The following is a 20,408-nucleotide window of genomic DNA, read 5'->3' on the forward strand; positions in this document are numbered from 1 at the left end:
GCTCTTGACTTCAGCAGAGAGACGTGTGTGTGTATGTATGTGTTTGGTGTGTGTGGGTCTAGTTATGGAGTTTATTCACTTACGTCTGTTGTGAAAGTGTCCAAGTGCCTATTATCATCAATAATCCCTTCTTTAATGAAGTCAGGTGTCTTTGGCACACGGAGAGGAACTTATCTCTTGTGAGTTTGACCATATTAACTTTTATTTTTGTCTCTTATTAAGGAAAAGACCAAAATTGTTGAGCCCTTGGACTATGAGAATGTCATCACCCAACGGAAAACCCAGATTTACAGCGACCCCCTCAGAGACCTGCTTATGTTTCCGATGGAAGACATATCTGTGAGTTCGCAAGCACTTTTTTCTTTTTTTTTTAATCTGAGAGAGAGAGAAGGCGCGAGTCGGGGAGAGGGGCAGAGGGGGGAGGGAGAGAAAGAGAGAGAATCTTAAGCAGGCTCCATGCGGAGCACCGTGCTCAACATGGGGCTCGATCCCATGACCCTGGGGCCGTGACCCGAGCTGAAATCAAGAGTGCGAGGCTCAACCGACTGAGCCCCGCCCCCCCCCCAGGGGCCCCCACAAGCACTTCTTTAAAGGAAAACCCTCGCACTTTCCAAGCTAATTCTTACGGCAAGAATGTTCCTTTGCCTTCTAGATCTCGGTGATAAGCCGTCAGCGCAGAACAGTGCAGTCCACTGTACCAGACGATGCTGAGAAAAGAGCCCAGAGTTTGTTTGTCAAAGAGGTAAGACGCTCAGAGTCCACAGAGTAATTATCACACTGAAACAATATCCTTCCTTTACTGTAAACGGGAAATAAAATTACTATAACTCGGCAGATCTCCATTGCGAGTCTAGAGGAGGCGAGAGAGGGGATGCAGCTTAAAGACCGTGCCAAATGGCATGGGTTCTTGGTTTTTCTCTTTTGGATTTGAACACCCTCTGGACTTGGAGTGACAGTTGTTCAAAAGGCTGTACGAATTGGGATTTACTGCTGCCAGTTGGGTGAGGGAGACCGTGTTCATCCCCAGAGGCAGATCCCAGTGCCGACATCTTCCAAATGATTTTTGAAAGTCTGTCAGCTTACAGCGAGACTTTAAGAAGCTGGATATGTGTGTACTTTTTAATGTTTCCAGTGAAGGATTTCTGTTTTCTTTCAGTGTATTAAAACCTATAGCACAGATTGGCATGTGGTAAATTATAAGTATGAAGACTTCTCCGGGGACTTTCGAATGTTGCCATGGTAAGTGGAGAATTCAACGGAGACTCTTCGAGAGGAGAGTTGCTCAGCGGTTTACCTTTTTTCTAACCACTTTTGAAGCTTCTCAGTCGTGATTTGTAATAAGGCAAAGCCGTAAGCAACCCGCGTGTTTGGTAAACATACTTTGGATAACTGAATATGTGTTTACTTTGCTCATTGAAATTCTTTCAACAAGTAGGAGTTTGCCTTTTGGCCTAGATGCATCTTAGAATCATCTTTATTTGATTCTGGATAATGCAGTGAGCGCTTTCCAGTGGCGTCAAGGAAAATGCTAGAAGGTACTTGGCTTAGTTCAGTGACCCCAGACATTCTCTTTCTTTTCTTAAAGTGTATTTATTTATTTTGAGAGAGAGAGAGATTGAGAGAGAGAGCGTGTGCATGAGGGCGTGCGAGTGGGGGAGGGGCAGAGAGAGAGATGGGGGAGAGAGAATCCCAAGCAGGCTCTGCGCTGTCAGCACAGAGACTGACGCAGGGCTCAAACTCACGTTCCGTGAGATCATGACCTGAGCCGAAATCGAGAGTCGAAAACTCAACCGACTGAGCCACCCAGGCGCCCCAAAAGCGTATCTCTCTCAGTTGAGTTGACTGACCGCCCTGAGCATACTGGCCCAGGAATCAGTTCAGATCTTCCTTGTTAGAGTTCAACTCCTCTTTCTGCTACTTACTAACTGGATCACCTTGGGCCGGTCACTCAGTCTCTTTGAACCTCCCTGCTCGCCCTTTCCTCATCTATACTACTACTGACCTCGTAGTCTATCTGTCCTACGGGAAATGTTTTCAAGAAATAAGCTGTCGTGTAGCCCGTTGGGGTCTTCAGAAACACTTTCCTAGAGGAGAAAACAGTCCTCAAAATGTCCTTTAAAATCGAATCCCAAGATGGACGACCAGTCCAAGTTCCTACAGCAGACAGAGGGAAGAGCCAGGATTACACCGTGTTGCTTTCTGTCCCGGCGAAAGACAAGGTTCTGCCACCACTGACAGATTCTGACACACCATCTTTGACGACTCTGCTGTCCCTGACAAAATATCTGGCCTCAGCTGTCGCTTTGCGGCTGGCTGTGCCTGTGCGAGTCCGTATACGAAAGGTAACATACGTTGAGTCAGAGGGGAACATCTGAGTTTGGCAAGGGGGACAGAATCCGTCCTCCTTGTGTCTTGGCATCTTCTTGGTTGTAAAGGAAAGTCTGCTCGTCTTGCTTTTATTTTCCTCTCGGTTCTCGTCAGCACCTGACATAATTCTCTTGCGTTTTCAGCAAGTCTCTGCGACCAGAAAAGATACCCAACCATGTGTTTGAGATTGATGAGGACTGTGATAAAGATGAGGTAAAGATGGGGGGCCCCCCTGCACTGCTTTCCTCAAGGTCGCTTCTGCCGAGAGAGACTTCCTTGGGAAAAGATGAGGGACAGAATGGTTTTTGAACGATCTGCGGCCAGCTTTCAACAAAAATTGTTGTTGTTGTTGTTGTTTTTACCAATTGTTGCATTTCCAAATGGAGTTTAGGAAAGATCAAGTGAAATGGGCTGGGATTTGACCGTAAACATGTTTCCCCACCTGTGGGACGAGCTCGTGGAGTTGGTTTTCTCCGTCTGGGCACGCGGTGTGATGATTCATCTGGACTCTTCTCCCTAATAGATCCCTCATGGGACAGATGGCCCGGATATCTGTGACATTTTTTTAAAGTTTATTTATTTATTTCTGAGAGAGAGCTCGAGTGCGCAGAGGAGGGGCAGAGAGAGAGAGAGAGAGAGAGACAGACAGACAGACAGAGAATCCCAAGCAGACTCCCCACTGTCAGCGTGGAGCCCAACGCAGGGCTCGAACCCACGATCCATGAAGTCATGGCCTGAGCTGAAGTCAAGAGTCCGATGCCCAACCGATCGAGCCACCCAGGCGCCCCTCTGTGACACTTTGAGGTGCAGCTTGACTGTTCACTTAATGCAGAAGACCTTGCCAGTAGACAGCTCCCAGGATTCAGTAAATACCGAGTACCTACTGCATACACGGCACAAAGCCTTTCATTCCCTGGTTTCCAGTTTCCAGTTTAATCGGGTACCTTTGCCGGGGTGGGGTGGGGGCTTTATGCTTTAATTAGCAAATGGGGGCAGGGCCTAGTTTGTGTCCCCCAAATGTTTGATTGGACGGCTGGCCGTTTCACTGATGGTTTCTGCCCTGTTTCAGGATTCGTCTTCGTTATGTTCTCAGAAGGGCGGTGTGATAAAACAAGGCTGGCTGCATAAAGCAAACGTAAATAGCACCATCACAGTTACCATGAAGGTAAGAAGTGCTTCTTATATTATTTCATCGTTGCAAGGATATTGTCATGAGGAGCCTGTGTAGGAGAAAAATATTTCTTTTAAAAAAATGTTTCCAGTGAGCCCTATAGCCAAAACAAAACAGAACAGAAGAAAACTTTACTGAGGGGATCCTCACAGAGGTATCGGATTTTCTTTTATTTTGTTTTTAATTAAAAAAGAATTTTTTTTAATGTTTGTTTTCGAGAGAGAGACAGAGACAGAGACAGAGACAGAGAGAGACATAGCATGAGCAGTGGAGGGGCAGAGAGGGAGAGGGAGACACAGAATCTGAAGCAGGCTCCAGGCTCTGAGCTGTCCGCAGAGAGCCCGATGCGGGGCTCGAACCCACGAACCGCGAGATCGTGACCTGAGCCGAAGTCAGATGCTCAACCGACTGAGCCACGCAGGCTCCCGCAGAGGTACTGAATTTTTAAAAATCTGCAACCTCCAGGATAAATTTAGAAGTGTGACTTTTTAAAGAAATGTAATTATTCTGAGTCAGGAAGTTGAAGAAGGAGGCTGTCATTCAAACTATACCTCAATTAAAAATAAGAGAAATTTAAAGAGGAGGCTGTCAGCTGAATGAAGATAAAAGCTTTGAAACAAAAGGGCATCGCAGGTTCCTGTTCTGGAAATGAAGGTAATGAATGGAAGGGCAGGGTAATCCGTTTATTGAGCAAATACTAATTTGGTGCAGATTATATGCTGGTCACTGAGGGGAAATATATGGACGCCTAAGAGGAGGTCCCCGGCCTCCAGTGGTGTCCAGACTGGATAAGAAGCCTAGCAAATTTACGACTCTACAAAGCGGTACCTTAGGGCTGTCAGAGAATCGCAGCGTTTTGTAGTTTGGCCCGAACAGCGAGTTTGAATACGGGCTTCGTACGAGATAAAGGTAGAAACAGAGGGAGAAAATTGGGCACGGTCTTGAATGCCTGGGGGCTTGAAGTTGGCTTTTGTTCCAGGGGCTGTGATGAGCCGTCCAAATCCAGAGGTTAAAACTAACAAGGTCCTTGGTGAGTCTGAGCAGAAAGGCAAAGTATTCTCTGATAACCAAATATAAGTGTTCGTTCAGATATTCGATATAAGATCATGTGGTTTGCTGAGGATAATTCACCCTTCCATTAAGTATCGGAGGTCACATCATGGTTCTCCCCTTTCGTTTTCAAGCCCCGAACATGATGAATCCCAGTTGTAGGATTGCTTCCTGCGTGTCCCCTGCACCTCACCAGGGGCCTTAGCGCGTGGCGATGAATCCATGCATCGAGGACTTAATATGTTCCAGGCGCCATAACGGAGTGTTTTGTGTTCTGTATCTCATATAATCCTTGTGGCGGCCCTATGAGAGAGGTCCTCTTTTCATTCTTAGGGTACAGCTGTGGAAAGTGAGCCACAAAGAAATTTAGTGGTTAACCCAAGGCCACACGGCCCCAGATGTCCAGACATGGGACTGGAACCTCGGCGGGCAATCGCCCGAGCCTGTGCTCTTAAACAGCGCACGATCAGCGCTTACTAGGATTCTTTGCAATGGTGAATTACTCTAATGCCTTTAAATTGTAATTTGCTTTACCTTCAACTTTTCTGGAGCCCATATACTACACATCAAACTGCAGTTGCCTGTAAAAAGTACATGCTTTTAATTTTCCTCCGTAATTTGTGAAGCACAGACTGGTTGATGTGGTAGGCAGAATAAGGCGCCCCCCACCCCCCGAAGACGGCCACCTCTTAATCCCCAGAAGTTGTAAATGTTTCCTTACGTGGCAAAAGGGAGTTAAGATTGCTAATCAGCACATAGGGAGAGTAGCCTGGGTTATCCAGGTGAGCTCAGTGTAATCACAGGGTCCTTAAAAGTGGAAGAAGGAGGCAGAAGAGGGACAGGGAAAGGGTAGGGGGGAACGGAAGCAGGGTTAGAGAGAGATGCTCTCTTGCCGGCTTGGAAGATGGCGGAAGGAGCCACTGGCCAGGAAATGCAGGCAGCCTCTGGAAACTGGAAAGGGCAAGGAAATGGGTTCTCCCCTAGAGGTTCTAGGAGGGAACCCAGCTCTGCTACACCCCTCGATGTAGCCCAGCGAGAGCCACGTCAGACTTCTGACCTATAGAACCGTGAGAGAATACGTTTGTGTTTTTTGAAGCCCGTACGTCAGTGGTGATTTGTTGCAACGACAACAGAAAACTAATTCAGGCAAGTGGTCCAAGATTGATGGTTTAGCATCTGTATTATCTATCCCCGAGGTTGCAAAGTCCACCACTCACAGGGGCCGGGCAGGGACCATAAATTCATGAAGCGGGTGGTGGGACTGAGGCAACTTGGTGACCACATGGCCTGGCTGAAGGGGACAGCTGCTGCTTGTCTCCAGCTAATTGTTGGGCTGTTGTTGCTGAGCGAGGCTCTTTATGTTGCCTCTTTTTTCACCCCAGCTGCTCATGTTTTGGCCACTTCTTTCTTTCTTTCTTTTTTTTTTTTTTTTTTAGTGAGCTATAATTCACATAGGCTAAAAACACTTCTTTTTCAAACTTCTACCACACAGTAGGCCAAGAAAGGAAAAGAACAATAAACCGAAGTGACATATGTGCTACACAGCTCTTAAAACAACAACAACAACAACAACAACAACAAACGAATAGGGAATAATTTGAAATCGGCCATAATGAGATTTGGGAATTGTGCCGGGTCACGGATTTCACTGATCCAAGCTAGTCTCCATTATGGATGCTGGCCTTCCATTTTGGATTTCTGGGAGCTGAATTACACATCCCGTGTTCTTCCGGTTTTACTTCCTAAGCAGTAGTATTGGATTTCAGGATTCATCACAGCTAGGGTGGGCAGAGACGAAGGGTCGGCCAGACTCCATTAAAGGTGTCTGAGGGGTTTTGCCAAGATATTTTGTTGTTCCTGTGAGAATTGTGTTTTAACTGTTATTTAGTTCAGCATCATGAAAATTGGTTGAAACTCGTAGCGTTTACCGTGCCCTCTCTATGGAAGCAGAGGGCTTATGGAGAAGGGTCATGGGGGAGGGGGGCGGCGTTGGGTGTAGGTAGCAGGTTCGTAGTGGTCAGACTGGAACCTGGAGTGAGGGCCAAAGTGGAAGTCTGGGCCTGTGAGCTGCGGCACCCTGGGGGCCTGAGGCTTGCACCCTTAGGTGGCGGATCAGACACGTTCTTCCTGGTGCGGGCCTGGACTGGCTCAGACATAGGAGAGAGTCTAAATCTAAAGATGGGGTGAGCACTGACCCAGCTCTTGGAGAGTTGGCAAAGGTCGAGACAGAGGCACTGAGGCAAAGGGCTGACAGTTCATGAGCCATTCTGAGAGGAAGATCTCTTCTGTATGTGTTTTTGTTATGTTAGCCTTTGAAGTGAAGAATACTAATGAGTCTCCTAAGCAAACGGGAAGATGAGTGGGGCATGTGATTATCTGAGTTATTTTCCTCATACCGGAGGCAGTTTCACCATCGGTGATCCGGGCTCCCCGGCCGGCTAGCACGTCTAGTCCGCACCGGCGAGAAGCTTTGGCGGCTTTAGCGATGAGCACCACAGGCCTAGAGCTTGCAGGGTTGAGAGCAAAGAACCTTTTCTGTCACACAACTCAAGCTTTGATAGCCCCTCCGACTGACAGGAGACTCACCAGGAAGCTCCAACAGAAGGATCTTGGTATGAATCATGACTCATTAGCCAATAACAGCCTATGGGAGCCATGTGCCTTCCCTTCTATTTTATCTGTGCCTCCTTCGTGTGCTGTGGCTTGACACTGGCCTGCAGATTCCACCGGGATCGACACGGATTAAAGTTAGAGCAGCTTGGTACCTCTCCGGGTGACGTGTAAATTTAAGGGGCTTTATTCATCTAAAAACTTCTGGGTTTTAAAAATTATGTAAGTTAGTCCTTTGGCAACTTTGAAATTATGGACGACAGCTGTTTTTATAAGCAAGCTCGAGTCCTTTCCCTGGATTTAAGTAGTCTCCGCGCCCAGTGTGGGGCTTGAACTCCCGACCCTGAGATCAAGAATCAGATAGCCTACCGACTGAGCCTCCCAGATGCCCCCTTTTCCCGGACTTTTTGACTATCAGAAGTAAGGGAATCTAATGGCAAGGAAGGGAGAGATGGAGTCATGAGAGAAGGTGGAAAGAAAAAAAAAAAAAAGGAAGGAAAGAGGGTTAGAAGAAACTCAGCAAGGTCCAATAGATAAAAGGGAATCAGAAGACTCCTACTTTAGGGGCGCCCGGGTGGCTCAGTGGGTTAAGCGTCCAACTTTGGCTCGGGTCATGATCTCACAAGTTCGTGAGTGTGAGCCGTGCATCAGGCTCTCTGCTGTCAGCACAGAGCCCGCTTCAGATCCTCTGTCCCCTCTCCCTCTGCCCCTCCCCTGCTCATTCTCTCTCTCTCTCTCTCAAAAATAAATAAACATTAAAAAAAGAGGCTCCTACTTTATAAGGTCTTTTTTAAAAATTTTTTTTTTCAACGTTTATTTATTTTTGGGACAGAGAGAGACAGAGCATGAACGGGGGAGGGGCAGAGAGAGAGGGAGACACAGAATCAGAAACAGGCTCCAGGCTCTGAGCCATCAGCCCAGAGCCCGACGCGGGGCTCGAACTCCCGGACCGCGAGATCATGACCTGGTTGAAGTCGGACGCTTAACCGACTGCGCCACCCAGGCGCCCCTATAAGGTCTTTTGAGAAAGCAACCACATGATCTGTCATGTGACATAAATAAGGTAGCTAAAGTCATTCATATATAGGCTGCTTCAGAAAGTTAATCCTCCCTAGCGAGCTGCTAGACAGTTTTGCAAGAACATTCAAGTTGATAGTGATGGGCTCTATGGAAAAGGGGCCGGTGAAGGAGCTAAGCTGATTTCTTCATATGCGAAGACTAGGAGACTCCCTATTTATGGAATAAAAATGTGCATTTTCCCCAACACACGCCATGCCTCCAGCTCAGGTTGGTTAAGATCGTGTCTATATCATTTTCTGCCGTTGTCATGATTTTCCCCGAAGTGCTGGCTGAGCCTCTCCGTTGTTGGCTGGGATATTAGTCGTGAGGAGCCCAGGCTGCAGGAAAGCTGGTCATGATGTGCATTAGGGCACAAGTCACAGTTCTCGGTGCCTGATCGCTTCCTTTCACCGAGGAGGCTGCTGGCGTCGCGCAGCTCTCGGGGGTTGTCTGTTCGCAGCGACTATTTTACTCAGAGCTTATGATCTGCTCTGCTCTTGGTGTTCATGTTAAAACAAGACAAGCCTTGTCATCGGTGATTAATTTCCTCAATTTGTACTTTCTAGTTAATGAGAACACACCCCACTGCCACTCTTCAATTCCTGGAAAAGTTTTGGAGAATAGTTTAAGATAGCATTGAGAATAAATGATCTCTTAGACAGAAACGCCAATCTTGACAGAAACCTGTTCATTTACATTCTCTCTCAAGTAACCGCTAGAAACATCTGCTTTTTTCAGCTCCTTTCCATATCGGTGGAGGCAGTTTAATGTGGACTAGATAGCTATGATGTTGGACTTGACCTTCCGCTGGTATTTAGAGCTATTTTTCCTAGGGGATATAATGATCTATGGAATAGGGAAGAGTCTGATCTTGAGGGTGGTTTTTCATAAAAAAAAAAAAAAAAAAAAAGGCAGATTCTTGGCCAACCCCTGGGACACCCACCTTTATGCCTCTTCTTGGCTCAATTTGGTCGCATTCCTCTAGTTCCTCCTCCCCATTCTTAGCAATTAAACGTTGAAGTGTCTTGGTATGTTATCGGGGTTGTAAGTTCAACTGCTTGATGTATGACTCACTTCTGCTGCCCCCTCCCCCTTTTCTTGTTTGCACAAAAGAGAGCCATTTGTTATATATCCAGAGTCAAAAAGTCCTCACTTATTCTTTGACTGTTACAGGAGGGTTTTTTTCCCTTCTGTGTTGAGAGAACAACAGATCGAGGGAGTTCTACCCAAGAAAGAAAGCACATACGATATTAGAAGAATTTCTGGGAGGCCAAGGTCACTATGTTTATTAGAACAAACAGATTGTAGTCATTTTATGGGTAAGGGATTTCTCACTAATTTGGTTAAAAAAAATTTTTTTTTAATGTTTATTTTTGAGGGAGAGAGAGTGACAGAGCATGAGCAGGGGAGTGGCAGAGAGAGAGAGAGAGAGAGAGAGAGAGAGAGACCTAGAATCTGAAGCCGGCTCCAGGCTCTGAGCTGTCAGCACGGAGCCCGATGCGGGGCTCGAACTCACGAGCTGTGAGATCATGGCCTGAGCCGAAGTCGGATGCTTAACTGACTGAGCCACCCAGGCGCCCCTCAAGGTGTTAGCATTGCAAAGGGTAGAGAAAAGTTTCACATGCAGAACTTAAAACCTATTCAGGGAGATGAGACACCCAATAAAAATGGCATACAGGGTGCCTGGCTGGCTGAGTCTGTAGAACGTGTGACTCTTGATTGCGGGGTGGTGAGTTCGAGCCCCACATGGGGCGTTAGAGTTTACTTAAAAAAATAATATATTGTTTAAAGGTGGTACAGAGACCAAGTGTTCTGTGAGTCTAGCTCACTGTGATCTGAAGTCACAAGAGGCTTTTTGAAGGGGGTAGGGCCTCAAAGGAAGGAAATCAGGAGGTGGGTGTTGGAGGCAATATATGTACAGAGCAGGTGTGTTAGGGGAAGTTGGCTGGTCATGGGAGGACAAATTTCATTGGATCCATTGGTGTCGCCCTGTGCCTCAGTTTCCCCTCTGTAACATGAGATGATAATAGTAATCCTCATACAAGGTCGTTAGGACGATTAAGTGCTATATAATATGAGGAAAGCACTTAGCCAGAGACTGTAAGGTAGTAACCCCTCCACAGATGTCAGCCATTTGTATTGTTTTAGATTATTTAGATTTAGATTATTAGGAGGATTGTGGGAACACCTTGGATGTGGGATCGGTCATGTGCGCCCTACCCTGTGGGTGATTGAGGGTCGCCAAAAATTTGAGCAGGGCCGTGAACCACTGAAATAAAGCTGATAAAGTAACCCGTCCGCAATGAGAAGGGCGGATTTGTAGACCTTTCCCACTAGACTTCGCTTCAGACTAAATAGTTAAAAAAAGTCTCCGGTGCCCAGATATGGTGGAGTTATTAAAAAAAAAAAAAAAAAAAAAAGCTATTTGACTCGTAACCAGTTTCCCAGAGGGTAGACCTATGTGATGTATTAAAAGCTGGTAGGACTGTAAAATGATAGGGTGAAGAGAGATAGGTGATATATTAGGTTGCCAACGTACCGGTAGGGGTTCTTCCCCAGGATTATGCTCCTGACATTCTGGTATAATTAACTGCAACTTGGTTTTCTGATAAGTCCTGGGGTTTTCTTCTCTATTGTTTCTGTCGTCTTGCTCTCCTGCCTTCTCCGCTTCCTCGCTGCCCCTTGTCTTCTGTTCTGAGACATCAGTCAAGTAAGCTTCTCCAGCCCCGTTCCCACCATCGCTCCTGGCCCACCTACTTTGCCTACCTACTTTGCTAAATCGTTCAGAGCATTCTTTCTCAGGGCTCCTGGTTCATGTAATCTAGCAGTAAAGAAATTACCCTCCAGGTAACGCACGTAGGTGAACACTCTTGAGACTTGGTGTATCGCATGATAAAAGGCTCTCCTGACCTGAGGATACTTCGTGCTCGAACTTTCCTACCCTCCATCTTTGATTCAGCTGAGTGACAGAAAGCCTTTGTTCTGGCTCCAGAAAGGGTCATGTGGTAAATGTTTAAAAGGTTGTCATCCAGACAGCTCAGGGTTTTAAGGAGACTTGGCAAGACTCGATCCCAGAGAATTACCTCTTTTGGCTTCCTTTCTGTGTTACTCTTCTGGGTGGTCTGAGTGGGCCACTGGTAGGATCCAGGCTCCTCACTGAATAAGGTGGGGCAATTTTCAGCTGTGTCCACCATCTAGGAAAAACAATAAAGGCGAGGAGGAGGAAGAATACGGACATTACAGAGAAATACCATTCTATTGGATGCAACCATTGGAGAATCTGTACTGGGGAATGAATTACTCATTCATTCATCATTTCTTTTGCAAACTTGTATTGGGTCTGCAGGTGCCGTTGTAGGTACTGGGGATGTAGCAATGGATGAGATGTGGGCCTTAGCAGACCAAAAGTGCCAGGCAGCAAATAAATAAACGGATGAAGAAGATATATTTGGATAGCGATCGCTGATTGAAAAAGATAGAATGTTGTGCCATCACGAGGGCAGGTGGTCCTCTTAGAAGTGACAGAGTGAACTGTGTGGATATGGGGAGGAAGAGGATTCCAGGCCAAGGAAACAGAAAGTGCAAAGACCCAAGGGCACTTGCGTGGGGTGTTTGAGGAACAGCAGGTAAGCCGGTGTAGCTCGAGTAGCATAATTAGAAATAAAGCCCAAGAGGTCATCTGAGGCCAGATCACGTACATCATCGTAGGCTATGGTGAGGGCTTGTGGTCTTCGATGGGAAGCCATTGGAGGGTTTGGGCAAGACTTTCTTTGTCATCCTCCTAGCCTTCTGATTCTAGTTCTTTTTTGTTTGTGTGTTTATGTATTTTTGAGAGAGAGTGCAAGCAGAGGAGGGGCAGAGAGGGAGGGAGACGGAATCTGAAGCAGGCTCCAGGCTCCGAGCTGTCAGCACAGAGCCCGACGTGGGATGTGAACCCACGAGATCATGACCTAAGCCGAAGTCGGACATTTAACCGACTGAGCCACCCAGGTGCCCCTGATTGTAGTTCTGTCCTTGACTTGCCTATGTCAACTTGAGTGAGCTCTTGGTCGCTCAGTTTGCTGTTAAGTAAAGTGTGGCTAATTAGCTTATTATCTCCAGTGACATTAAAAGAATTAGCTGTTGGTTACAAAGGACTTGAGGGCTGCAGAATGAGAGGTATGAGACAGAGTAATTGCCACTGTTTGATGTAGTCCTTATTTTATTTTATTATTTTTAATTACAAAAATTTTTCATATTTATTTATTTTGAGAGAGAGAGCACGAGCAGGGGAGGGGCAGAGAGAGAGGGAGAAAGAGAATCTCAAGCAGGCTCCGCACTGTCAGCACAGAGCCTGAGCCGGGGCTCGATCCCAAGAACCGTGAGATCATGACCTGAGCTGAAACCAAGAGCCGAACACTTAACCGACTGAGCCACCCAGGCGCCCCGATATAGTCCTTATTTTAACAGCTCCCCAGAAGTTGAAACCCGACACAGAGCCCAGACTCTTAGGATGAGAAGAGATCTTCCAGATCTTTCAGATCTGTCGTTGCAGAGCCTGATTTCCATAGAAATGACTTAAAATTCCTTCCTGTATCAATTGCATTTCGAGCCCGTGAGAAATTGCTTGGAGAGGGTGGCCCCTACCCTAGGAAGGCTGCCGTGTAACTTGTTCAGTTTCGATACAATTATTTGTAGATTGTGAAAAAAAAAAAAAAAATGGTCGTATAGATCCCGTGGCCGGATCCCATTTTACAAGTGAGGAAGCCGAGAAGCAGAGTCTTGAGGACAGCTTCATGCTGGTGAGCAGGCGTGCTGGCCGAGAATCAAGGTCGGAGGATTTGCAGGCATCTGTTTTCTCCCCGGATTCATGAGCTACCTACCTCAGTACCCCCATTTAGACGTAATTGCAATGTTACAGGAAGTGATTTACTGTAATTTCAGATCCCTTTCCCTCTCTATTGTAATGATGTGCTTTGCTAATATTGGAAGTGGCGGCTGCCACAAAACGTCTTTGCTTGGTGAGGCAGCTGTACGTGAAAAAAAATTTCGCGGGCTATAATTTGACTCCGTACCACAAGTGTTTTGCTCTGTGTTTTCCTTTCCCTTGCCACTCTCTTTGTTGCTGGCTATGGACTCTGCAAGTGGATTCTACTCGAGTTTTAGGTTTGAATCACAGGTCAGAAAGCTTTGAAACAGGGGTGTTTTGTTCCTTTGGGCACAGTGTGTCGTTTTAGGTTGTCTGGTCTCATCATTTTCATTTATTTATTATTTTTAAAAATTTTTTTGTTAAAAGTTTTTTAAATGTTTGTTTTTGAGAGAGAGAGAGACACCGAGTGTGAGTGGGGGAGGGGCAAGGAGAGAGGGAGACACAGAATCCGAAGCAGGCTCCAGGCTCCGAGTTGTCAGCACAGAGCCCCATGCGGGGCTCGAACCCATGAGCTGTGAGATCGCGACCTGAGCCGAAATCGGAGCTTAACCAACTGAGCCACCCAGGCGCCCCGATTTTTATTTCAGAGAGAGAGCACATGCAGGGGAGAGGGGCAGAGGGAAAGGGAGAGAGAATCCTAAGCAGGCTCCATGATCAGCATGGAGCCCGGGCTGGTAGGGCTCGATTCCACGACCCTGGGATCATGACCTGAGCCAAAATCAAGAGTCAGATGCTCAGCCGAGCCACCCAGCACCCCTGGTCTCGTCATGTAAATAACAGATATGAACCATTGTCATGAAAATAAGCAAACATATACAGTTGACTTGAACAGCGCAGGGAAGTGGGGAACGGGTTAGGGGTGCCGACCCCCTGCGCAGTGGAAAATCCCTATGTTAAGTTTTGGCTCCCTGAAAACTTAATTACTGATAACTCGTTGACCTGAAGTCTTATGGATAACATAGCCAGTCAGTTAACACATGTTTTGTATGTGATATGTATTATATACTGTATTCTTACAATAGACAAAAGAAAATGTTATTAAGAAAGTCATAAGGAAGAGAAAATACATTTACAGTATGGTAATGTGTTTAAAAAAAAAAAATCCATGTGTAAGTGGACCCGGGCAGTTCAAAACCACGTTGTTCAAGAGTCAGCTGTGTGTATGTATTTGTGTGCGTATAAAATCAGCACTGTGATTAACGTTTTCCTTATATATGAATCTAGGTTTCTTCAGCTATAGCTCCTGTAAACTTAAATGTAGGCGAATGAAATATGAGAAGTATACATCCTCATATTGTGAGATCACGCACACACACTTTCTGTACCTTCGTAGTAATATTTGCTTGATTGGCGTTGCAAAACAAAGTGATAATTTTCTGTTTGGACTCCTTTGCAAACCCACATGGCCGCTCCCTGAAATAGAAGCCGTAGCATTTACCAGTCTAACCTGTTAGGGTGGGTGTTCCTCGAACTGGTATATTTTTGTCATTCGTTCTAAAATCAGTGATACTGAAACAAGTCGAAATTAATTACGAGCGTATTATTTCTCTTCATTGATTTTCCTAAAAAGAAATGCCCCTTAAAATGTATATATATTTGCTTATTCATGCTATGGAAAAATAAATTGTTGGCATTTCAAATACTTGGCCAGAAGTTGTCATTTTCGAGAATGATCTTGCCAAATAATACTCTTTCCATAATTAAAGTTCTTCAAATAGTCTGAGACTGTACTGGATAATGAGATGGGTGATTGGAAGTGGCAAGCTTAAATCTTAAAGCCAACTTCTGTAAGGCAAGAAGCATAAGAAAGTGCTTCCTCAATAATCGCCAAGAGCCTGTGTCCCAGCCTCTTTCCATTCCCACCCCTTCCCACCCTGGAATGATGTTAGATCCAGCATCCTGGGGAATTTTACCAGAACAGATGCTTGACACAGTCTCCAGGCTGTGGCTTATTAAAAGAAGCATAGGCTCATCAGAGAGCTCCAAATCCCCCCTTCCACCTCTTTGATCAGGTCTAAGGCTTCGTAAGGGAGCCTAGAGGGCCAGCAAGAACAAATCTGACTGTCTACCTCCTTCTCCCCGTTCCTGTGGGTTTTGCTGTGAGTTGGTAGTGAAAGGTTCCTCCGTAATTGTTGTGAATGCCTGATTGCAAATCACAATCCCATTGGGCTTATTGACTCAGATCTCAGCATTCTGGGCACTCGGGGGACAACTGGGAGGCAAGCAGTGACTCTCCCTGTTTCCCTGCAAGTACATTCTAGGCTGGGCTTCCAGAAATGAGGACATGGAACAATATAGGCGAGTCCACTAAGGTGTACAGGTGAGATGAAAATACATCATGGGGGCTATGTGTATGTATATACATTTTGTATTTTTATGTTTTCGCCGTACATGTCTGTCTTTTTTCTTCAAACTTCCAGAATATTTTTGTATTTGTGCTTGGATTTGTGGTGATGTGAACGGAATTATGAGAACCCACTCATGGTTTTGCAATTAAATGGGGGAAAGGACGCTACAGTGAAACGGACAGTGAGCCAGATACAAAAATGCTTTATAGACTTGACTTTTTAAAAAGCTTATTTTCAGTTATTTTGAGAGAGAGAGATAGCAAGCAAGCAGGGGAAGGGCAGAGAGAGAGGGAGACAGAATCCCAAGCAGGCTCCGCGCACTGTCCGCACAGACCCCCTCCCGTGGGGCTCGAACTCACAAACCATGAGATCATGACCTGACCCAAAATCGAGAGGTGGGCGCTTAACTGAGCCACCCAGGTGCCCCAATGCCTTGTCAACTTTAAAGTGTTAAAACAGGGGCGCCTGGCTGACCCACTCAGAAAAGCACGTGACTCTTGATCTCGGGGTTGTAGGTTCGAGCCCCACGTTGTGTGTAGAGATTCCTTAAAAATCTTAAAAAAAAAAAATAATAATAAAGTGTTAAAATGTGTTAAAAAACAAAAAAAACAAAAAAAGGTCTTCTCTAGATTAACTGAGAGGAAATCCCTTGGCTTGAACTTTCTCATCTTAAGAAAGTGAAGATAATTGTAATTCCTGATAACTTCTCAGAGTTGTCTGAAGATTGTCCAGATGTAATGACTGTGGCAAGCCCTTCAAGGTTTTTAGTTCGAATAAGCTGTTCAAATGCATTGTATATGTAACAAATGTATCATTGCTGGGTTTTCCCCTTGTAGGTATTCAAGAGACGGTATTTTTACTTGACTCAACTTCCTGACGGTTCATATATTCTCAATTCCTATAAAGATGAGAAAAATTCAAAAGAATCTAAAGGTTGCATCTACCTGGACGCCTGCATCGACGTTGTTCAGGTAAGGCTATAGACGTTATCTTTTCTTCTCTTTCTTCTTCTTCTTTTTTTAAAATTTTTTTTTTTCAATGTTTATTTATTTTTGGGACAGAGAGAGACAGAGCATGAACGGGGGAGGGCCAGAGAGAGAGGGAGACACAGAATCGGAAACAGGCTCCAGGCTCCGAGCCATCAGCCCAGAGCCCGACGCGGGGCTCGAACTCACGGACCGCGAGATCGTGACCTGGCTGAAGTCGGACGCTTAACCGACTGCGCCACCCAGGCGCCCCTCTTCTTCTTTTTTTAAATGTTTATTATTTTTTGAGAGAGAAGGAGAGCCCACGCATGCCTGCGCACGTGCGCGCGCACACACACACACACACACACACACACGCACTCGCCAGGGAGTGGCCGAGAGAGGGAGACAGAGGATCAGAAGCAGGCTCTGTACTGATGCGGGGCTCGAACTCACGAACCTTGAGACCATGACCTGAGCCAGAGTCGGGCGCTTAACCGACTGAGCCAGCCAGGCGCCCCTCCTTCTCTTTCTTGAAGAGGGTTATCAATCAACTATTAAGAACGTCAGCATTTTCCTGTCTTGGCCAGTGGCATCTCCATCCACCAAAACATTTACACTAGGAACCTGTTCTCGCTCTGTGCCAGTATTCAGTCGGAGTCTGGCTCCGAAGTGCTTCTTGATCTCTTCCCTTCTTTCCGTTCCCTTCCTCTGGTTCTCCTTTTTTGTCTGCTCTTGCCTGGAGTCTTGCCTTCCTGCCTTCTGATTTGTTATCTTGTGGCAGCCCATCTTCCTCAGACATAGATAGGGTCCTTCACTTGTCTACTTAAAACCTCTTGGTTCTTGATTTATTATCTTGCAGTGGGAGAGCTGAACCTCTTACTGTGACCTTACAGGTTACAGTGATTTGGCCTCACCCCGCTTTCTAACCTCATGCCCCCTGCACCCCTTATACAGCTCATGTTATGCTTTACTCCGCTCGTGTTGGGATTAGAGGGACTGTCTCTTATTCATGTCTCTGTCCCCTGTAATAATTAGCAGCGTTGTGGACTGAGTAGAGGCTTCGCAAGTGTTTGCTGATTTGAATTACTGAGGGGGCATGGACAAAGAGGCAATGGGAGACAGGGCAGACAGATGGCGTAAGTAGGAAGTCGATTGGTCAAGAGATGGAGCCATCACTACAGAGCCAGCTGATGAAGAGGCAGGAGATGCTGGTTCAGTGTCCTCATCCTGCCTGAATCTTATTATCAATCCTACTTACTATGAATTCAACTCAAATGAGATTGTCATGTGGATCGAATAGAAAACACTTTAAAAAATAACAAGATCTGGGGCACCTGGGTGGCTCAGTCGGTTAAGCATCTGGGTCTTGATTTTGGCTCAGGTCACGGTCTCACGGTTCATGAGGTTGAGCCCCATGCCGGGCTCCGCGCTGACAGCATGGAGCCTGCTTGGGCCTCTCTCCCCTCCCCGCCCCCACCCCCCCCCCCCCCCACCACCCCCCCCCACCCTCACCCCCCCCCCCGCCCTGCCCCTCCCCAGCTTGCACATGAGTCTGCATATGTGTATGTGTGGGTGTGTGCACGTGCACGCTCCCTCCCTGTCTCTCAAAATAAACATTTAAAAAATATATAAAGATCTATGTAAATAAAAGTTACCTATATATAGAAAGCTACAGCTTTCTTATCTTACTGGAATAAAGAAGGTACGTGATTCCTAGATTTTCTCGATTAGCTCCAGTCCAGATTGACCGCCCTTTATAATGTTCCCAGCCGCTGCTTTCTCCTTGCATTTATGATTCCCCCTCCCAAATATTTTCAAATATATAAATCTTGATGATTTGCTACCGCCGTTTGATTTCATGCTTTGCTATACTTTGAAGATGAGAAGGAGGAACTTTGTTGGTTCCTTCTTGAATGATGACCACGTGGTGGAAAATGACTGATTCATGAACCTTTCTTGAAATTAATGCTGAGGTAGTGGGGAGCGGGGAGAGTGTGTCATTTCTTTTGTCATGACAGAGAAGGTGGTAATGTAAAAGAATGTGTCATCATGTTTGAGGAGAGGAGGAGGCTTTTATTTTCCTTCTGTGCTAGTATTCAGCATAGGTCATTCCCATAATTTTTACCGAGAGCCACAATTTAATGTGAACCAACCATAGTCTTCGTTTATGCTATTGTGATGCATTTCATGTTATGCACAGTAACGTGAATTAGGTATCGAAACCTCGTTTTCTGGTGTGATATAAAGCAAGTGCCAGGTTTATTTCAAAGCACATCGGAGCTTGTTTCCAAGGGCTGATTTTGAAAATCTGTAAATATGCAAGAAAAACTTTAAGCAGGGTAGGAGCTTGTTTCCAAGGGCTGATTTTGAAAATCTGTAAATATGCAAGAAAAACTTTAAGCAGGGTAGAAAGAATGAAAAACATTTGCTTATTTTGATGCTGGTGGTTCGACTGTCTAGATGGGAAAAGGCCTTAAGTGATAATCCTCAGTCAACAAGTCATGTCTTATGCCAACTTTGTGCATGTAGCACTGTGCCCAGTATAGAGGGGAATAAAAATGGCACATTTGACATGGTCATTCATCGTCTGGGAGTTTCTATTTCTTGTTGAAAGAAGCAATTCTTTCATGACAGTATTGACGTGCATATGTGCTGAGCAGAGGTAAAAAATAAACTAATGAAATCTAATATTGAAAAGGTAACTAACTGGACACATGCTTTTTCTTTTTCTTTTCTTCTTTTTCTCTAGTGCCCCAAAATGCGCCGTCATGCATTCGAACTCAAGATGTTAGATAAGTATAGCCATTATCTGGCTGCTGAGACTGAGCAGGAAATGGAGGAATGGTTGCTAACTTTGAAAAAGATTATTCAGATCAATACCGACAGTTTAGTGCAAGAGAAAAAGGAGACGGTAGAAACAACACAAGGTCAGAATTTTTAAATGATTCATTATCGAGGTAGAGCTCTTATCTTTAATCCATGGGAATGTCCTTTGTGTAGGGTAAATACAGAACTCTTAATCTTGAAGGTTGACCTACTTCCTCATTAAAAGTGACTATGGAGGTTGATAGATGTTCTTTCTTTCTTTCTTTCTTTCTTTCTTTCTTTTTTTTTTTTTTTGTTTTGAAGAGTTGATGTTTCACGGGCTCTGACACATGAAATATCACCAGACTAAAACGGATAGGGAATTCATGGCAGATTGTCAAAAGTCCATTAAAGTTTTCCCCATGCTTTCATAATCAAAATTCTTTGCAGTAAATCTAGTAGGAGAGGATGGGGTGGGAGAGATAGTTAGGATATTCTTCTTAGGTGATTAGTAATGGTCTGCATGGTTTGGAACATCTGCTTTTAATGAATTTGCAGAAGATGAAACTAGCAGCCAAGGAAAAGCCGAGAACATCATGGCCAGCTTGGAAAGGAGTATGCATCCGGAACTGATGAAGGTACATCTTTCTTATGGCAACTTGCCTTCAACTGAGACAGTGCAGGATTAGCTATTAGTTTTAATGCTGGATTCCATTTGGCAATGTCATTTCTAAGTTAAAAACCACAGCAAATTAGTGAAACAGGTAGAGATTGTAAGAGAAAAGTTACACTCCGACAGTTGGATTTACAAGGGCCTGCTAACGGTGTAGAATATCTTTTTTTTCCCCCCCTAGATGGCAGGAGGTACTGTTAAATTTTTGTGACTTTATTAATGTCACTCATGAAATAAATATTCTTCGTTCAAGGGGTATTGATGCATATTGAACGTGATATTCAGTCGAATGATCTGCATCTGTGAATTTCATGTGAAAATCACATATTCTGTCTGTATGTAAATACATACATACGCGTATATGAATAATTTCATCAGAGAAAGATTTTGGTGACCAGACATCATTTGTGTTAATTACTCCACTCTTTGAAGTTTGAAATGAGCTAAC

General features: G+C 45.3%; 1 protein-coding gene and 1 long non-coding RNA gene across 5 annotated transcripts in view; both read left to right on the forward strand.

Annotated features, from left to right (window-relative positions):
- The window catches only part of DOCK11 (dedicator of cytokinesis 11), a 201,503-nt gene that overhangs the window by 51,928 nt on the left and 129,167 nt on the right, over positions 1–20,408 (forward strand). For all 4 annotated transcript variants that reach the window (XM_030306149.1, XM_030306151.1, XM_030306150.1 and 1 more), the window contains exons 2-9: positions 223–339; positions 653–742; positions 1,157–1,239; positions 2,511–2,580; positions 3,437–3,532; positions 16,351–16,485; positions 19,232–19,409; positions 19,846–19,925. In XM_030306149.1, the coding sequence (XP_030162009.1) occupies positions 223–339; positions 653–742; positions 1,157–1,239; positions 2,511–2,580; positions 3,437–3,532; positions 16,351–16,485; positions 19,232–19,409; positions 19,846–19,925 (849 nt within the window). The remainder of the gene's footprint in view (positions 1–222; positions 340–652; positions 743–1,156; positions 1,240–2,510; positions 2,581–3,436; positions 3,533–16,350; positions 16,486–19,231; positions 19,410–19,845; positions 19,926–20,408) is intronic.
- LOC115507699 lies at positions 7,943–9,143 on the forward strand. Its single transcript, XR_003966771.1, has 2 exons — positions 7,943–7,981; positions 8,215–9,143. It is a non-coding gene; the product is annotated as an uncharacterized LOC115507699 (long non-coding RNA).

The sequence above is a fragment of the Lynx canadensis genome, chromosome X (assembly GCF_007474595.2).
Source record: "Lynx canadensis isolate LIC74 chromosome X, mLynCan4.pri.v2, whole genome shotgun sequence".
NCBI lineage: Eukaryota > Metazoa > Chordata > Mammalia > Carnivora > Felidae > Lynx > Lynx canadensis.